The sequence below is a fragment of the Nyctereutes procyonoides genome, unplaced genomic scaffold (assembly GCF_905146905.1).
Source record: "Nyctereutes procyonoides isolate TBG_1078 unplaced genomic scaffold, NYPRO_anot_genome, whole genome shotgun sequence".
NCBI lineage: Eukaryota > Metazoa > Chordata > Mammalia > Carnivora > Canidae > Nyctereutes > Nyctereutes procyonoides.
In genome coordinates, this window is record NW_026575051.1 from 45,045,488 (window position 1) to 45,065,588 (window position 20,101).

Consider the following 20,101-nt stretch of genomic DNA (forward strand, 5'->3'; position numbering starts at 1 on the left):
AAAGTTCTTTATTTTTTCTCTAAATATTTCATTTAAAAATCCTCCTGTTTTAGTCTATTTCTTATCTTGTTGTAGAATAAGAGCTATCTTCTCTGTGACTATTAATAATAGGTTTTTCCCCAAGGTTTTCATCTCACTATACTGTTTCCTCCAAGATGCTTTTTCCCACTGGGTTTACATCTGTTATGTACTGAATTATGTCCCCCTAAAATCCATATGTTGAAGCCTTAACCCCCAATGGGACTATATTTGGAAATAGGGCTCTTAGGTAATTAAAGTTAAATGAGGTCATAAGTGTGAGGCCCTCATCCAATAGGATTGATGTTCTTATAACGAGACATCAGAGAGTTTACTTTCTCTCTGTGCCATGTGAGAACACAGCTAGAAGGTAGCTGTCTGCAAGCTAGGAAAAGAGCTCTCACCAGGCAACTGAATTGGCCAACACTCTGATCTTGGACTTCCCAGCCTCTAGAATTATGAAAAATAAATCTCTATTACTTAAACTACCATCCTATGCTATTATATTAGCTAGAGCAGACTAAGACAACATTTTTCATAACAAATTTTTCTTGCATATTTTCTTGCATAACATATTTTTCTTGCATATTTTCTTGCACCCAAGTATGGTTTAATGGGACTTAAAGAAGCTCTAGCTTCCCAGGTAACTGTATCTAGCTTCCCTGATATTATATCCAGCAGTACTGAAGAGTTAACAGCTCTTAGGGCACTCTTTGACCAATGGAAGACAGGAAACAGAAATGAACCAGCAAATAAATTGCTTACTTTTCTCCTTCCTTCCTCTCAATAGCAGACTGCTCCAAGTGGTTATAGATTCTCTGGAGAAATACCATGTGACCAATTATCCAGCCTGTACTTTGAGAAGTTCTGATGAGTTGGCAATACACCTTCTTGTATTTGCTTTCTTTCTTCTCTTCCTCTTTTCTTCTCCCCTTTCTGTTTTTTTTTCATTGGGATTATACTCTCCAAAATTGTGGCAGCATATTAGCTTTGCTTCAGAATCTGTTTTAGTTTAGAGCAACAGCTTTGCGTGTTTAGTATTCATAAGAATCACCTTGGGAATTCAATAAAATGCAGATTCTGATTCAGTATTCTTGGGGTGGGGCCTCAGATTCTGTATTTCTAACAAGCTCCCAAGTGATGCCAATGCTCTTGGTCTTTGGACCAGATTTTGAGTCACAAAGCATAGAAAGCACAGGAGAAGGCACCTGGTATGTGAATTGTTGTGGTAAGAACATCTGGTATGCTGTGGCTTTACACTTATTAAAGCTTTCACTTGTTAATTGGGCTAAGGTGCAGGTGGATAACATAGCATTAGAACATTTTGTCTCCTGTACTTTAACATTATGGGAACAATGATAATTATAAGGATTGTGGTGTTGGATGGCTGCTTTTGACATCATCAGAAGCCTTGCAAAAAAAAAAATTATAGGCTAAAGACAGTTTTTAATCTATGTCATGCTGTGATAGCCAGAGGATCTTATGGCAGCTTTAGAGAAACTTTCATCTTCTGCAACTGTAGGAGTGACTAGATTAGGCTGAAATTTGGGCATTTGATCTGAGTATACGGATAGCAATAATGCAAAGGAAACTCAATAATAATTGTGTATCTAAATCTAATGTCTGATAGAGAAAGAATTGGAATCCTGAGAACTGTGATGAGAAAATTTGTGTGAATGAACCTGAGGACTATTAACTCTCAATTTCTCTGAATGCCCTGGCCATCAGAAGCAAGTCCTTTCTCCTTGCCAGAGACCAGGAGCCTCCTCTTGACTGGACAGTATGCGATGACCTCACCTTAAGGATAATACCTCAGAAGATGATGCTGGTTTTTATTAAGGTCATCCACCTACCATATTTCATTGCCTCCAGCTAATCTGGGTCAGGTCTCAGTATAGCCTGTACCGGGAAGTACAAGGCTGCTTCAAGAAGAAGCTATTACATGCCAAAAGCACCATAGAACCAGGATATCCACATATACCAGAAGGAACATAGGAATATATGTAGGATTTCAAGGGGGATAACTAGGAGAAGATGCAGTATATAACTGGGTAAGAGCGAATTCATTGTCATGGCAATCTCACATATGACAGAATTCAGTAATTTGCTAAATATGTCTATTGCTGGTCTTAATTTGCTGAGATGACCCCTGAGAGATTAGAGATGGCAATGGTTTATCGTAAATGAGGTATTGATGCTAGAACAAAGATCATGTCTTAAATCAGTATTCAGCAAGCTTATTCCACGAAAGGGCCAGATAATAAATATTTTATAGGCCATAAGGTCTCTGTTGCAACTGCTCAACTTTGGTGCTCTAGCGAGAAAGCAGTCACAGATAATACATAAAGGAATGAGCATAGCTCTGTGCTGATCAAACTTTATTTACAAAAGCAGACTATAGACTAGATTTTGAACCAGGCCTTGGTTTACTGGACCTGGTATTATATGAAATTAAAGCAGCTTTATGTGAAAGAAAGAGCTAGAGGTTTATAGAAAAATAGATCTAGATTTGATTCCTAGTTTTACTTATTATTGTGTAATTGTGCAAGTTACTTTATTTCTCAAGCACCATGCTTGTATTTATTAAAGTGGGCCTTAAAACCTTTCATGTTTTTGTAATAATTAAATGAGATGATGAGATCATTTTTGCAAAATATTTGGCATAATATAAATGTTCCATAAATTGAAGCAATTATTTTATCTTTTTTTTTCTGAACAGCACTAGGCATATAATCCAGAACATTTTAAGTATTCAATAAGTGCTACTTAAAGAAAAGAAAAAATCAGCAAACTGCTTTCTGCTCATGATGGATTTTCCTAACATCTTTCCTGTCCTTCGTATAAATACACTGATCACCTGCCCATACACTGTATAATGTACTTCTAATAGAAAACCATTAAATTGTGATGTTGCCATAAACCAGTCTCATGGCTTTTAGTCATGTGAGTGAGTTTTCCAAAAGTCTGATCACGAAAGACATTTTTTGATCACTAATGTTCTACTTGGAGCTCTGCTGCTCAAAGGTACTAGGCTGCCTGAAAATCTCCCCCAGGGTGATCTAAGCTGTGCACAATTACACAATAGTAAGTAATTGTGCACAATTACACAATAGTAAGTAGAAGTAGGAATCAAATCTGGATCTATTTTTCTATAAACCTCTAGCTCTTTCTATCACATAAAGCTGCTTTAATTTCATATAATACCAGGTCCAGTAAACTAAGGCCTGGTTCAAAATCTAGTTTATAGCCTGCTTTTGTAAATAAAGTTTGATCAGCATAGATCTATGCTCATTCCTTTATGTATTATTTGTGACTGCTGTCTCGCTTCTCTAAGTGTGGGAGCACCTGGACTGTTTTTGAGGATTGCAGTATATTAAACCATAAAGAACTGCCAAACTGAGTTAAAATAGTGTGATACAATGTATTTTGAAATATTTACATGGAATAAAATAAAGCTTTTAACTCTCAAATAAAATGAATTATATTCCCTTTTTTAGCATAGACTGTCTCATGTCTGAATATGAGGCCCATGAAGACTGTGGGACTGGGGCATATAGACTTCAGGGTTCTGCTCCCCTGAGCTTGACCCTGCTCAACTCAAGACTTCTAACTTGTTGGCACTTTAAATCATTTTTCAACAACTGTTTTATGCTTCTGAGAAATAGTTCTCCACTTCCGTACAGTGCACCTGGAAATATTGGTGTTTTTTTGGATAATAGCTTTCATATTTCAAAATTAGATCTGATAACTTGCTCTATGATGGAATGAGAAAAACAGAAGCTCAGCCAGAAGAAATACTATAAAATGCAGTTTAGGTTGATATACCTAAAACTATGCATGGATAATAAGTAGTGTCATCCCACTTGGGGAATTAATTTGGAAATAAATGCTATTCCTTTTATGAAGTTTTAAGAAATGATATATACATAGGCGGCATTAAAAATATCAGCGGTATCTTTTTAATGTGGGTTGGTATAAATTATCCTTGGAGTCCTCTAGAACTAAAATGCATTGCAATAATCTTTATGAGGGTGCTCTTGCCCACAAAATTGAGTAATAAAAACTGTGGGGACCAAGGCACAGAATCTTGCTGTGTACAAGGGGTTCAAGAGATTGCAAGGGAATGTGTTTCCCTTATGATTACATACACTTGAACATCCTTCTGGCTATCAGAATTCCAATTCTATTAGCAACTATTTTTAGAGGAATATATTGTGTTGGGCACCCTGTCATGAATGTTCATTTAAAGGTCCTTTAGAATGTTACTGTTTCTTATTTATCACTGCAGCCATACTGCTGAGGACACAAGAGCTTGATAATTATTTATAGAATGTTTTTGAGTACATATGCTATTAGACTTGATTCTCACACTGACCCTATGTGAGATATGTTATTATAAACCCAGTTTTATAGACTAGAAGCTGACATAGCTAGTAAGTAGTAAAGATTTAATTTGGCACCAACTATGCTGAGATGTCTGGAGGGCAAAGTATTGTGACACAGGTGTATGTGAAGCGGGAGAGCGAGGTTCTTTTCTCGCAGAGTTGAAGAATGTATCTCATGGAGAAACAGTAAAGTGATGGAAGTTTATTAAGCCAGGATAACAGAAAAAGCTCTCAGGAGTGAGAGGGGTCCTGACAGGGTTGCCAACGTGAGCCTCCACTGACAGTCTTTTATTTAGAACTAACCAGGGAGCTTGTGGTCTTAACATTCTTGTGACTTTTTGGTTTGAGTAAGGACTGGTGATAACATCTTTAATGGCTTACTTCTTTTTAGGGTATGGTTATTCTTTGTTGGTCACAGGTGACTATCATTAAAAAAAAAAAAAAAAAACCCTTCCCAACCCTGACACCTAGTGCAGGGTGGTATGCTTTGTTCCCTTATCTCTGGTTTCCTTACACCTCAGTATTTGGGGATTTCTGTGAGCCTGACCACACACATAGCCCCCTACCTTTCTCTCCTGTCCCTTATTCATATGGAATTGGCTTGATGGGCTTTTCGCATCTAAAAATGCACTTTAGGGATCCCTGGGTGGCGCAGTGGTTTGGCGCCTGCCTTTGGTCCAGGGCGCGATCCTGGAGACCCGGGATTGAATCCCACGTCAGGCTCCCGGTGCATGGAGCCTGCTTCTTCCTCTGCCTGTGTCTCTGCCTCTCTCTCTCTCTCTGTGTGACTATTGTAAATAAATAAAAAAAAAATTTAAAAAAAAAATAAAAATAAAAATGCACTTTACTAACAAGGAGGAGCCTGCCTCATATGAACACTCTTTAGGGCCAGAAGGTTGAGTAAGTGGGTAGTTTTGATCCTACAGAACCTAAATAAATGGTCATGATATTGTTATACCATAGTATCTATTCTGTATCAGACACTGGGATAGACATCAGCTTTTATGTTGTTTCTAATTATTATATCTGTGATGTTTTCCTAGAAACTTGGCCCAAAATTTCAATGAGCAACCTGAAAGTGTTTATATTTTAGTTTTTGTTTTTCTGTCATGTTTTTACTTTTAGAACCAAATATTTAAGGGCAGAGGTTGTGTTTTATAATGAGAAGCGTGATATGATGGAAGGAGGTGAAGTGTTGCAGTTAAACAAATTGTCCCATTTTATGGACAATGAAACTGAGGCTTAATTAACTGCTATTAAGTGGTGGAGAGTGGTGGAGAATGGATGAGAATCCAGGTTAATGTAATTCAAAAGCTCATAATATTCTCCCTTGCCTCATATTTTTGAACAATGACAAAGGATCAAATTATGTGATGGTGATGTTTGCTCCTAGCATATAGTTGGATCCTTTTTGAACTGGTCACTATATACATCTAGGTTTATTGATGTCTCATATTCTTATATTTCAGATCTGGGAAGAATGAATCAGACAATGGAAACACATTCAAAAGAATAACCAACTTATTAGTTGCTGTGTACAAATGTTTTGAAGGTTCACTCATGTTAATTTTATTGTAATGCTTGACTTTCTGTAAGTGGTGTATTCAAATCCCAGTCTTAGGGTTGTTTGAAGCTGGTCCTTCTTCCAGATGGTGAAAGCAGGTTTGTGTGGCTTAGGAAGTAGTGCAAAACCTGACCTATGATGGTTTCTGGACAGGTTGAGCTACAACTGACCGTACTTCTGTCTGAGAGCTTTCTTTCCTCAGGCATGGCAGACATAGTTCCATGGAAGCTGGTAAAGTGATGCTTTAAGCTGAGATTGAAGAGCCACATCAGACTAGGCCCTACTGTGGTAAGCAAGCCAGGTGTGGGCCTCCTTCAGTATCCCAAGCCCTCTGGGAGCACCCTAGATCAATAATTCTGGTGTTGGTAACTTTTCTGACCTTCTGTGGAGATGATGTGTGCAAGAATTCCACCCAGAGTAGACTGAAGGCTAATGTTTCAATCTTGTTGCAGAGCATTGACCACAGAGACTGGTCCTTCCTGGGTGGTCTGGAACAGTATTGTTTCCAGTTCAAAAGAGTGAATTGGAAACTTGCCTTCATACACATTCATGAAACAGTCTAATGTGTTCTGGCAGAAATCACTCATAGAGTGCTGCATTCTGAAAAACTGGTACAAAACCCAAGCATCAACACAGAATATTTAAATTTATTTAAGCCTTTATTCTTTCATTAAATAAGTATTTATGGGCTGCTAACCATGTGCCAGGCACTATTCTAAACTACTGAGGCTCAAAGATGAATGAGATACAGTCCCTGCCCTCAAGTAGCTCACAGTCTAATGAGGAAACAGATACAGTAACAGCAATTATAAAACAAGGTGGGATATTATTGGCAAATATTAAACTGCAGGGGATATTACTGGCACACCAAGAAAGAACCTCTAAACCAGCCTGGTGTGCAGGGAGACTTCTTGGAAAAGGTGTCTCTTATATTGTCTTAAAATAGATGCTGTAATATATCTGGCAAAATATAAGAAGAATAATAGTCCATGTAAAGAAGTTTGGGGCAATAAATCACCAAGTGGCAATGTGCCTTTTTTGAAAATGTGAGTTTATCCTTGTAGAGTTCATGTAGGATGATTATGATATATCCAGAAGATATATTATCCTCTTTGTTTAAATTAATAGCCATAACACTCCTTCTTAAATTCTAATTTGGTGTGATCTACAGATATCCATAACTTGAGTAATAAATCAGAGTTCAAATGTTGAAATTTGAGCATCCAATAATCATTACCACAAAATTACTTGTGTTCTGTTTCTGGATAAAGATGCCTAAGGCTTGGTAGGCCCCATCTGGTTTCTGCAGGGACCAGACTGCTGACTTAAAAAGATATAATTGAAACCACCATCCTTGCATCTTTTAGATTTTAGTGATGGTACTAATCTTCACTATCCCTGCTGGTATGTGATATTGTTTTTGATGTACTATCTTGGTCCACGAAACAAGAGCAGTTTCAGAGATTTCCATTTGGTTTTCCCCATTATGATAGGTCTTACTCCACAAGCCAAGGACCCAATGTGGGGTTACTCAAATTCCCTAATGTGTCAATTCCAATTAAAAGGTAGGGAACTGAGGAAATGGCTGCTGGGTTGGTCCATGCTTGGAAGTCAGACTTCTACCATAACATAGCATTTATTACCTGGTATCTGTAAGTCCCCACTCTAACAGGGGGACTATGATGATGCTTTGGGTCCCTGGGATTCAATGTCATTTGATACTCTGAATGCAGTAGTCTTGATAAGTTGATATTTCCTTCTCCCCAGTGTATTCAGTCACCTAAGTATATGACCATAGATCCCCTGGGGAAGAACTGGGGAAAATCATTACAATGTGTACTTTTCACAGTATTACAGTGTTCTTCCTTTTGGGGCCCTTTCAAGTAAAGGGATTCTGGTCTGAAAACTGAGCAAGGGGTTGTAACTTTTTTCCTGATGGTAGAAGTTAGGCACCACCCTTGTTGACTACTGGTCAGTTTTGCCCCTACAGGTACCATTAATCATCTCCATAACTCCTTATAGATCAAGACCCCATTAGTTACTCCTTTGGTCTTGCATGTCATTATCATTATACAGTAATCTATTTTTTAATATTTTATTCATTTATTCATGCGAGACACAGAGAGAGAGAGAGAGAGACAGACACAGAGACAAAGACACAGGCAGAGGGAGAAGCAGGCTCCATGCAGGGATCAGGATCAGGATCTCCAGGATCAGGCCCTGGGCCAAAGGCGATGCTGAACTGCTGAGCCACCTAGGCTGCTCTGTCATTATCATTATAGTAATTTTCTTTTCTTTTCTTTTCTTTTTCTTTTTCTTTTTCTTTTTCCTTCTTTCTTTTTTTTTGTGAGGTGTAGTCGACACATAATGTTACATTGATTTTAGGTGTACAGCATAGTCATTCAACTGTATATATTACACTGCGCTCATGACAAATATAGCTACCAATCTGTCACCACAAAATGCTATTACAATACCATTCACTATATTTCCTTTGTTGTACCTTTTATGTCGTGACTTACTCATTTCATAACTGGAAATGTGTCTCTCTCCCTCCATTTCACCCATTCTGCCTATCCCCCTTACACTTCCTCTGGCAATCATCCATTCTCTATATTTATAGATTCTGTTTCTTTTTGGTCATTTGTTTGTTTTGGTTTTTTTAGATTCCACTTATAACTGAAATCATATGGTATTGGTCTTTCTCTTTCTGACCCATATCACTTACCATAATACCCTTTAAGTCCATCCATGTTGCTGCAACTGGCAAGATCGCATTCTTTCTAATGGCTGAATAAAATTCCCATATATATAACCACATCTTCTTTATTAATTCATCTATCAGTGAACACTTGGGTTGCTTCCTTATCTTGGCTAAATAATGCTGCAAAACATTAGGTGCATATTTCTTTTTCGAATTAGTGTTTTTATTTTCTTTGGATAAATACCTAATAGTGGAATTATTGGATCATATAGTATTTCCATTTTTAATTTTTTGAGGAGCCTCCATACTGTTTTCCACAGTAGCTGTACCAATTTACATCCCTGTTAAGAGTGGACAAAGATTTCTTTTTCTCCTTGACCTTGCCAATACTTGTTATTTCTTGTCTTTCTGAGTCTAGCCATTCTGACAGGTGTAAGGTGATATCTCATGATAGTTTTGATTTGCATTTTCCAGAGGATTAGTGATGTTGAGCATCTTTACAAGTGTCTGTTGGCCATCTATATGTCTTCTTTGAAGAAAATTTTTAGTTAGATATTTGGGTTTTTCTGGTGTTGAGTTGTGTAAATTCTTTGTATATTTTGGTTGTTAACCCCTTATCTGATATACTGTTTGCAAATCTCTTCTCCCATTCTTTAGGTTGCCTTTTTGTTTTGTTGATAGTCTCCTTTACTATGCAAAAGATTTTTATTTTGAAGTAGTCCCAAAGTTTATTTTTACTTTTGTTTCCCTTCCCTCAGGAGACCTATCTAGAAAAATGTTGCTAGGGCTCAAAGAGATTGCTATCTGCGTTTCCTTCTAGGAACTTAATCGTTTCAAGTCTTTAATCCATTTTGAGCTTATTTTTGTGTATGGTGTAAAAAAGTGGTCCAGTTCCATTCTTTTGCATATGGCTGTCCAGTTTCCCAGCATCATTTATTGGACAGACTTTTTTCCATTGTATATTCTTACCTCCTTTCATGTAATTGATTGGAGTATGGGTTTATTTCTAGGCTCTCTCTCTCTTTTGTTCTGCTGATCTATGTATCTGTTTTTGTACCAGAATCATACTGTTTTGATTACCACACCTTTGTAGCATATCTTGAAATCTGGGGTTGTGATACCTCCAGCCTTGTTTTTCTTAAGATTGCTTTGGCTCTTTGGGGTCTTCATTTTGGTAAATATGACATCTTGGTTTCTGGTGGTTAAATACCTACCCTCTGGTGCTTTGAAGCCCCATCATCTTCCATAAATATTAATGAGCTCAGTTCTGTGATTGCCTCTTCTTCAGTCAGCCCAGCCTACAGAGAAGAGCTACCATGAATTCTTAGTGATGTTCACGCCCCTTCTACCACTGCATTTTTGATGGCCTTAGTATATGAATGTTCTCTAGGCTTTACTATAGAATACTATCTTCTGGCCTTTTAACATGTTCATTCCAGCATGCCCACTTCCCCCAAATGAGAAGACAGTTTCAACAGTCTCAAGAGAGCTCTTCAGAGACAATGTCCTCAGGGGCATCCATCCAGATGGCCTTATCCCATATTTCAGGTTCTCAGTTTTTCCCAAGCAGGAACCTTAGGATAACAGACTTGTCTTGGGTGAGTATTCAAGTCATCTCTTGAGACTGTTAACTCAACTATCAGAGCTCCAGTATGCTGATCACCTGTTTTGCTCTTCCACATCAGGAAGTAAGGGCATCTTTGTAAACTACCAAAGATATGCTCTGGCTCTCACACTTGGCTTTTAACTGTCTGCTAATGCATCTCAGTTTTCCATCATCCCTCTGTAGGGCATCAAAACAACAGTAAGTGGTAAGTGGTCACTTCCATAATTCTTGTAGATATTGCTACCTCACATCTTTCAAATGCCTGGATTGTTTCATCTGCAAGGTGTTTACTTCCACTCATTTTCCCAGATAAGCACTAGTGAAATCTTTAGCAGTTGAGCTGTTAACTTGTTCCAGGGACTGTCTACAGCCCTTTTATTAAAGACGGCATTTGTTGTGATGAGCACCAGGTATTGTGTGTAAGTGATGAATCACTGAATTCTACTCCAGAAACAAATAGTGCACTAAAATTTACATTAAAAAAAAAAAAAAGGATGGCATCCTCTTTGTGCTCAGGTGATGAATAAGCCAGTCTCCTGTTTTCATCTCACCACCTGTTTTCTCAGACCCCTTCAGTACCCCTTGCATTAGTTCCTGCCTATTGAAAGCAGATGCCAGGATGGAATTAGAGATGTAAGAGATTTATTGGTAGAAGGTGGAGAGAGGCTTCATACCACATGCAGGTCTGGCATCTATAGAATGAAAGAAAGAAGAGAGAGAATGAAATTGGATTGGAAAGGAAGAGTCTTGAACTAATGAGGCAAATAAGGAGTCCTCAAGCAACATCCCCTGTGGGGAATCCCCACTTCTTGCTAAACTGGGCCTGCCTGAGTGCTCCACTGATCTCAGTCATTGTCTGGGGGAAACTTGTGGGAAGTGTCCTCTTGGTGTAAAAATAGCCAAGAGGCAACAGTGGGAGGAAGGGCAGTTATGTTCCCAAGAGTAGATTTGAACAACACATTTTTGTTACTGCCTCAGGGAACCTGTACTACAAAGTAAACTTTCCAGCAGTCATCAAGGGGGTGGTTGATGAGTCAGGGCATTGAGTTTGAGGAGACAGTTGCTGTTTTGGTTTGAAGTAGCTCAAGTGGCAGGCATGATAGGGAGGGGAGGAGGCTTGACAGGATCACAGAACTAACGGTGTCCTGATTTACCCCCAACAGAGCTGGAGCTGGGTCCTGAGCCACAGCAGACATTCGTGGTGGTTGATGAGCCATCAAAGGTGGGCCTGAGGACCTAGTACCATCAGGGTCTGCCCAGATTTGCATTTTGTCTTCACCCAATAATGAGTGAGTTACTGTGCTGCATAAACACCTTCGCCCCTCCAAATCTATTCTCCATTCCACCTTGCTCTGAATCCTGGAGTCTGGCCTCTAGGGACTACATCACCAAGTGCTTTTGCCCTCTGGTTTCCATTTGGGTCAGCCAAAGGAAAATGCTTTAAGGAGATCTGAGAGAAAGAGGAGAGAGGTCAGGGTATTTATTCTCCCAGCCAGGTCACAGGTTGACAGTGGCTATGTCTTTCTATCAAAGGCTTCTGCTGGCTGGCCTTGCAATATTCCAGCCAGGGATAATAAAAACTTCCTGATAGGGTTAGGCCCTCACCATTGTTTGTTGATTTCCCTTAACTTTGCCTACAATTTTGTAAGTAATCTCTTTATTAAACTCTATTCACCTCTTTTGAGGGTGACATTTTTCTGTGCTGGGATAGATCTCCACTGGTATAATCTTTTTTTATCTCTAAATCTGTTTCCTTGTTTATAAAACAGTGATGATAATAGCACTTATATCATAGAAGTCAAGTGAGATAATGTAGGTGAAATTCTTAGCATGGCGCATAAAACATAATAAGTTTTCAATGAATGTTAGCTGTCATCATCATCATATTATCATTGTAATTAACATTTTTATTCAAGACTCAGTCATTGGGACCAAGATAAGAATGCTGGGAGTTGGAATTTCCCACCAAAACTTCCACTCAAGTCAGGATACTTGGCAAAGTATAAATGCAAACAAAGGTTGGGTCCCATTAGATGCATTACATGATAAATCCACCTTTGCCAATATCCCTATGACTGATAAAACTCTCAACAGGATAGTTCTGATTATCATCATTTCTGAGTACATTTTTAAGGCCAAAGGTTAGTGCCCCTCACATTTAGTAATCCCTTGCTGCAAATTAAGCTAATTTAGAGAAGGAATTCTTAATCAGTAGCAAGAGATAGAGGAAAAGATATTTAAGAATATAAAAAGGCACTACTACAATTTAGAAAAGCAAGACTTATTTCATCCTAAATACATTATAATTCCTGAATATATGATATATTACAGTGGAAAGAAAGCACTACTTAACAGAAATGCTACAGTTTATCCAGATTATTATCTATATAATTATTCTCACAGCCTCACTGTGGCTTAAATCAGTTAATTTATTTGGTGTTTAAGAGATAATATTCTTCATGAGGCTAGGTTACAGTTTGCATCTCCACGTAGGCCTCTTAGCACAGAGAGCCATTCTTTTCCATGATTGAAATCTGGAGTCATAGCCTGATATTCCAGCTTGTAAGTGAATGATGATGATCACAAGAACAATGGAAAGGGGGAAATGTTCGGTACCAATCCACACAAGTAGAAGAAAGTCCAAGTCCATGTTTTACTCTGAGTAGGTAAACAGTATTCTTTTCCTGTGCAAAAGGCTATTTTTAAAAATGTGAATGGGATAAATTTGTCATGTGAAGAAAGAACAATACAACAAACATACAAATGTTAGTGATGCACCATTAGTGTTTGTATTTCTTTCTTAGGACTACCATAACAAATTACCACAAAATGGGTGACTTGAAACAACAAAATCTTGTTATCTCACGGTTTTGGAGGCTAGAAGTCCAAAATCAAGGTGTCAGTAAGACTATGATCTCGCTGAAGTCTCTAGGGGAGCATCCTTCCTCACCTCTTCTTAGCTTCCAGGGGTTGCCAGCAATCTTTGCCTTTTTCCTTGTTTTATGTCAGCTTAAATCCAACCTCTGCCTCTGTCCCACATGGCCATTTTCCCTGTATGTCTGTGTCCAAATTTCCTTCGTTTTTATAAGGACACCAGTCTTATTGGATATAGGCCCACCCTACTCTATGACCTCATCTTAACTTGATTATATCTACAAAGACTCTATTTCCAAATAAGATCACGTTTACAAAGTTCTGGGTGGCCATGAATTTTAGGGGAACACTATTCAATCCATTATAGTGTCTGTCACCCTAACAACTCAAGGGTTGGTTCATCTCTTAGAGACTCTTTTAAGCTAATTTTTTCTTTTCTTCTTTGATATTTTATTTCTTTCTTTTTAGCCTCTCTTCTTTTCCTTATTTTTTTTTTAAGATTTTATTTATTTATGCATGAGAGACATAGAGAGAGAGGCAGAGACACAGGCAGAGGGAGAAGCAGGCTCCACGCAGGGAGCCTGACATGGGACGGGATCCGGGTCTCCAGGATCTCACCCTGGGCTGAAGGCAGCGCTAAACCGCTGAGCTACTGGGCCTGCCCCTTTTCCTTATATTTGTATGCTCATCTGGGGAGAGAGATTTAAGTTATATCATTTTGGTAATTGCACAGCAGACAGGTTTTGTCTGTGGGACAAGTGGTTTGTCACTCCCTACTTCTACCCCACGTGGCATAAACTTATATTTTCACTGTCACTTTGCTATATAGAAGATGTGGGTTTTGGAGGAAAGATTTTAGTGAATGATGAGCCATCAGCAGGGCACTCTGATGATGAGATACCCTGCTAGGTAATTCCCAGTTCTCTGCTGCCCACCCCACAACTTCCTCCTTCCTTGAAGCTACTCCTCAAGGACATCCTTGGCAAACAGACTTCCTTTTTGCCCGACCTAAAAAAGTGCTTTTAAAAAGTCCCACGGTTATTTCCCATTTCCCAGCAAATGTATATTTACAGTAATTAAACATGTAGAATTGATGGTTTGTTGAGCAGAGAGGGAACCTGGAAGCAAAGAGAGAATCTTGTATGTTTCCAGCCCATCTGCTCAGCCTCTTCCCCACCTTTCCCCAAGTAAGGAAGAGTTGCTCAGCCAATTGCTCAGTGTGGGATAACTGACTGGTGCTCTGATTTAGAGTTATTGTGTTCATGCTCACACGCTCATAGGTTCTCTTTTGTGGTCCTTCATTGTACTGTTGGTGTGGTGAGAAGGCCAAATGCTGCCTTGTTGCTCCATTAAATCATGCCTTTGTTTTTTAGTCATCGCTTTGATTTCTGAACCATATGACTGGCCAAAAGATGGAAAGAGCCTAATATGGATTAGGGATTGGGGATAAGAAGAGGCTCTATTTAATTGCTTAGACAATTCTGCATCCACAATCCAATCCACAATTCCACAATCCAACCTAGTTTTATCTTCACTTTGCACTGGAGGTGATTGAGCAGGGCTAAGCCAATGAAAAACAAACAAAACCCCTAGGCTTGCTTTGCACTTTGCTTCCAGGATAGGTATATGCATGCCAGCACTTGTGTCTCAGCAGGAGCCTCTGAGGAGGGATGATTGTTGGAGAAGAATATGCATATTTGGATCCTTTAGCCAAATATCTTGAACAACACCCAGTAACACCTCTCTAACAAGTATGTTACAAACAATGTCTAAAATAAGAAAGCTGTTTCATTGAGATAATATATCTAGGCCATTTATTAATTCAAATGATTGGGAATTGGCCGCATTGTGGCAGCCCATGTGTGTTCAGAGGTAGGCCATCTCAAAGGTGAAACTGTGTTACACACTGTTATTAGAGACATGCAACATGTACCTTGAAAGCAGCTTTGCACTTATTTATTGCATTGATGTACAACAAAAGAGAATATCATTCTTCTCACTCTTTGTGGCCCTGACTAATGAGGTATCAGCTGGTCATTAGACCCTAATGCTTATGTCTCTGTATAATACTTCATTTTTATAGGACACCACACTCTTTTAATAGGGGTGTTAATGGAGCATTTTTTATTAAATTTACTCAGTGACAAGATTGGAAATTGTGGCAATATTTTAGATCCTGCCATTAATTGAATATATTTTGGAATTTAGTTCTTTGTCTTATCAAAGACAAAGGTATTATAATTGTGAAGAATTTCATTTATGAAATGTCTGTGACAGGATCATTTGTTAAATTGGAATTTAGAAATGCAGCTCCCTTCAAGTTAAACTAAAATATATATTAAACTGCAGAAGCCATTAAAACCAGTAAGATTTTTTTTTAAAGATTTTATTTATCTATTGGAGATATGGAGAGAGACAGAGAGAGAGAGAATAAGCCAGGGTGGGTTGAGGTGGGGCAAGACCAGCAGGATTCTTAACCATCTTAAATTGATTGGCTGAATAAAGCTAAAATTTAAAATCTCAATATATGTAAAACTTTGACCTAATAAAATAATTGTTTGCTCTATTTCATAATATTAAGAATATAATGTTTTTTTTTAAATTAATAAATTTTTATTTAAGATATTTTTATTTAAGATATTTGACATGTGATTCCTTCTGCCGCCAATCACCATAGTTCCACCAAAGCCAGAGTGATGATCTTCAACCAAAATAGCACTTTTAAAACAAACTTTTGTTCAATCCACAGCCGTCACTGTCCAGAGGTCTTCTTGGATCTCCACTTGAATATGGACATACTTCAAAAACTCCCCACTGTAATCTTTGAGGTCCAATTTCTTTAGAGCCCCATTTAGGGTCTAAATAGATAAATGATCTTCCTGGTTCTCAAACATCCTCTAAACATGAATGAGTTCAAATCGTATTCACCCCTAAACTATCACACCCTAGAACTGTACAGATTGTTGGGATACGCCAATACCTTTAAGTCCAGACACTGTTTTCAAGTGAAAAGCCTTAATATTCATATTCCTATCTCTTCCTTTTCAGACCATTCTATCCTCTGTCCCATGTTTTTGGACTTTGATGCTCTCTTTTTAGACGAAGCAGCTTCTTCAGTATATTCCTCTTGTCCTAAATACAGATTCATTTTCTTTGGTATTTCAGAACTTACTATGAATTCATTATTGTCCACCAATTTTATATCACATCCATCATCATGTTCAAGAGTTGTTGCAGCCTCTTCCACTGTTTCTGACTCTTCAATAGGAGAGAGAGATCCATCATCATCCAAGTATTTGTATCTACGACTGTCAAAATCTTCCCTTTCTAAATCTTCACCAACATTCATTTGTTTCAAGGATTCCTTGAGATAGTATTCATATTTCAATTTTTCAAGGTAGTTGAAAAATCCTCTTGCCACCGCTTGCTCAAAGCTTAAAATCTTTCTCCATGGTAATGGCTTTTTTACATTCTCAGATTCTAAAAATGGGAACCCAGATCCTTTGTCTTTAACTTGTTTCTTATTTATTTGGGAGCGTCTAGTGGTTTTTCTTCCTTCTGGTCTTCCCCTTGGTCTTTCTTTTGGCTTATATTTCCTCTTTTTACGTTTCTTTTTTTTGAATCTTTCAAAAATAGCTTTTAAAGTCAGTGGTCTTGGTTCAAAAGAGGAGTCACTAGATGAATCTCTTGCTTCAACACCTCCAGATGAACGAACAAACTTTCTAATAGGGTTTCTTTGCCCCTGTTTTGGTGAGTAAGGGACACACTGAGTCTTAAATAAGCTGCTACCAGAAGAATTATCACTTTCATTGTCAATTTCTACAGCTGAATTAGATGCCATTATAGGTTGAGAAAATTCGTTACTTATTCTCCCCCAAGTCCTCTCCAAATTGTATTCACCACTTGTTTGCTTCAGAGTTCCCAACAACCACGTGGAAGGAAAGCTAAGAATATAATGTTTTTAAAAATTAAAAATTTACTTCCATCCAGGGCTAGCCATTTGATTACTCATTTAACATTTCTTTATTCCAAAGGAAGCCAGACTTAATTACTAAAAAAAAAAAATATATATATATATATATACAAGACTATTAGAACTATTTTGTCACAGGTAGTGTACACTTATTAGTGTCATGGCTGACATATGATATAGGTAAAAACTTCCAATAAATTGAGGAGAAATAGATAAACATGATTTTGTGGGGCCTTTGTTCCAAAACTTAAGTGTACTCTTTGATGGGACAAACAGCCACTTGTTTTTACCCAAGAACATGGAGAATCTGTTGTTCCAATATCATTAGTAAAAGTGAATTAGTAATTGCTTATCTATATAGTTATCTTTGCTGCAACTGATGGCAAAGTTCTAATGTCACGTTTATTTACAGATATACATGTGTCCCACGATGTGTCAACAGCAGGATCTCTTGCATCTATTTTTGTCTCTTTATGACTTTGTCAGTGAACTTTCAGGAAATGGCAGAGTAGCTTCATTTGGAGCCTGAGGAAGCAATGCCTATAACTGGAGTCCAAGGAGAGTCCACTGGGGGGAAACTAAAGCCCACAAAAATTAAATACTTATCCATGGTGACCCAGAAAATCATTAAGCACAAATCCTCTGACTCCTGAGACAAGCTCTTTTTTTGCTCACATTTATGATGTTATATGCCTCCCTGTGGCACCTTCTGAACATGCCTTTCAGTGTGTGCTTTGGCATAGCTAAATTTATTGAGGCTGTTAACTGGACCTTGAAATGCACGTTCCACTTTGTGGTGTTAGGCAGATTCAGATGTAAAATCTGCACTGGGTCCTTATGACCACATAGTGACTTCAATCCTTTTGGACAACTTCAACTTAATATCACTAGAAATTCCTTGCATGGATCATGAGCAACATGTGACCCCCAAAGTCTTCTCAGTTCGTTATAATCTTTCATTTCTTCTAAGACATCTGAACTGGATTTTTGTTCCCATTTATGCTGTTTCATCTCTTAATTGTTTAAAGAAATATTTAGCTATATGAACATGAAGATTGCAACTGAAAAATATTCAAAAACTGTTTGCACGCTTACTTTTTCTTTGGCTTATCTGTTAACTACAACATTACTGCTAATGAGATTGTCTGAAATCTGCCCACTTATTCCATTCTTGCTTCAGGATCCTGTGCTACTGGAGTTCTTCTCATGACATAGGCATCATTCTTCCTTGTATCCATGGCTGTGTCTGTTAAGACCTTTTATACAATAGCCTCAGAACTCTGGTTGCAATTAGAGTTTTGATTAGCTGTCAGTGATGTCATAGCCATGGTTATTTTAAATCCACTGTGCTAAGTGTTTTCCTTTTCCTAATGTACTGTAGAAATTCCATTTCTTGACAGCAATAAGACACTTCAGGCACTGTGTTTCAGGGCCAATATTGCACTTCTCATGGAGTTAAGACACTTGGCCTTCAGCCTCATGACTTATAACACAATCTGAGTTATGCTATAATCACCCAGATATATACATGGCCTGTTGTGTTTTATTGCTTAAATGGAACCTGTCCCAGCGCCTCATCAACTCACAAGGTGGGAATATAGCCCCGAATGACTGTTCAGATTCCCACTGGGAGTTGCATTTGGTCAGATCCCCTTTAGCTGTCCAGGGGTTGTGCTGAAACTCTGGAGGCCTTTGGTATATTTACCACACAACAGAAATCAAAACTTTAGCATCTCAGGTCTCGCTGCCAGACTGCCCAACTTAGGTTGCCAAATATCTCCCTCTCAACACGTTTATTGAACTTTAAAACGGCAGAACAGCATTGAATGAAGTCCAGTAATTTTTATAGGATATATTTTAGTCACTAGACTTTGAAGACTATTCCAACATTAATTATAAAGTTTCTGTGTCTGGATAACATATTGTTAACAGTTATTTTGCAAGTGCTAATGGCAAGATGGAAGATTTCCAATAATTTTATTGAGGAAGTAGCAATTAAAATGTTGAGCACTACAGGGTACATACAAAATAAAAATAATTTTGCAAACATGGCACTGTACTTCATGACAAAAATGGAGATATATTCTTTATTTTCAAATAGATATAATGATTTTGCATTTCCACCTGTTTCTATTCAGAGAAGATCAAGAGGTCTCTTTTTTGTTTGTTTGTTAATATTTAAAGGCGGTGTAAAATGCCAGCGCTCCAGGCTGGTTTGATATTATTTGCCACAACATCATGAAATGATTTTAAGACAAGTTGTTATCCATATTTCTTTCAATAACAAATATCATTAAAATGAGATCATTGGCTTTGTGTGACAATTTATGACTCTGGATATGCATGAGCTGTCTTTTCTAAAGACTTTCAAAGACCTCATCTAGCATGGTTTTCCTCCAGAACTCTCTTGTGTGACCACCCATCTTCCAGACTCACCCTACCACAGTCAGCCAGCATCTTTAGGTCATTAGCCTGTCAGAACCCTGAGAGCAGAATGATGGACAGCAGAAGGCAGCAGGCAAGATGGAGAGCCCTCTGGTACATGGGGTGTCAGAAGCAAGACCTAGAGGGTTCAAAGGATTTTCCCAAGGTCACACAGCTGGGGAGCAATAGATGGTGCATGTGGACTTGGTCCAGAAGTGTGTCATCTTTACCACATTGCTTCCAATCATTTTCAGTTTAGAGTGCAAATTGTTAATTGTAGAATCAAGACAGCAGGAATAAGAACAAACTGATCTTTTGTCAGTTTGGTGACATTATATTTTGAAAGGGATTTCAGACCAAGAATACAGCTGCTTTCCAACCCTACTTGATCACCGCTTTCTTTTTTAGGCATATTCTGATTGCTATATAACTTAGGCCTAGGTTTCTCTCGTTCATTTGGTAAAAAAAAATTCTTTTCCCTAAAGAGTAATGTATATTTAAAATTTTGCTTTAGATCTATAGTTGGAATGCTCATCAGCACTGGCCAATGATG

At 38.1% G+C, this 20,101-nt stretch overlaps 1 protein-coding gene and 1 long non-coding RNA gene across 2 annotated transcripts in view; one reads left to right on the forward strand and one right to left on the reverse strand.

Moving 5' to 3' along the window:
- LOC129513114 (uncharacterized) overlaps window positions 1–20,101 on the forward strand; it is a 69,878-nt gene that overhangs the window by 17,903 nt on the left and 31,874 nt on the right. Inside the window, exon 3 of the long non-coding RNA XR_008665141.1 lies at window positions 11,441–11,566. This is a non-coding gene — a long non-coding RNA (uncharacterized LOC129513114). The remainder of the gene's footprint in view (window positions 1–11,440; window positions 11,567–20,101) is intronic.
- On the reverse strand, window positions 15,749–17,078 carry LOC129513113 (TATA box-binding protein-associated factor RNA polymerase I subunit D-like). Its single transcript, XM_055330836.1, has 2 exons — window positions 16,132–17,078; window positions 15,749–16,081 (listed from the first exon to the last, which is right to left on the reverse strand). Exon 1 carries the CDS (start codon window positions 16,990–16,992, stop codon window positions 16,174–16,176), a length of 819 nt encoding a protein of 272 aa, XP_055186811.1. The 5' UTR covers window positions 16,993–17,078; the 3' UTR covers window positions 15,749–16,081; window positions 16,132–16,173.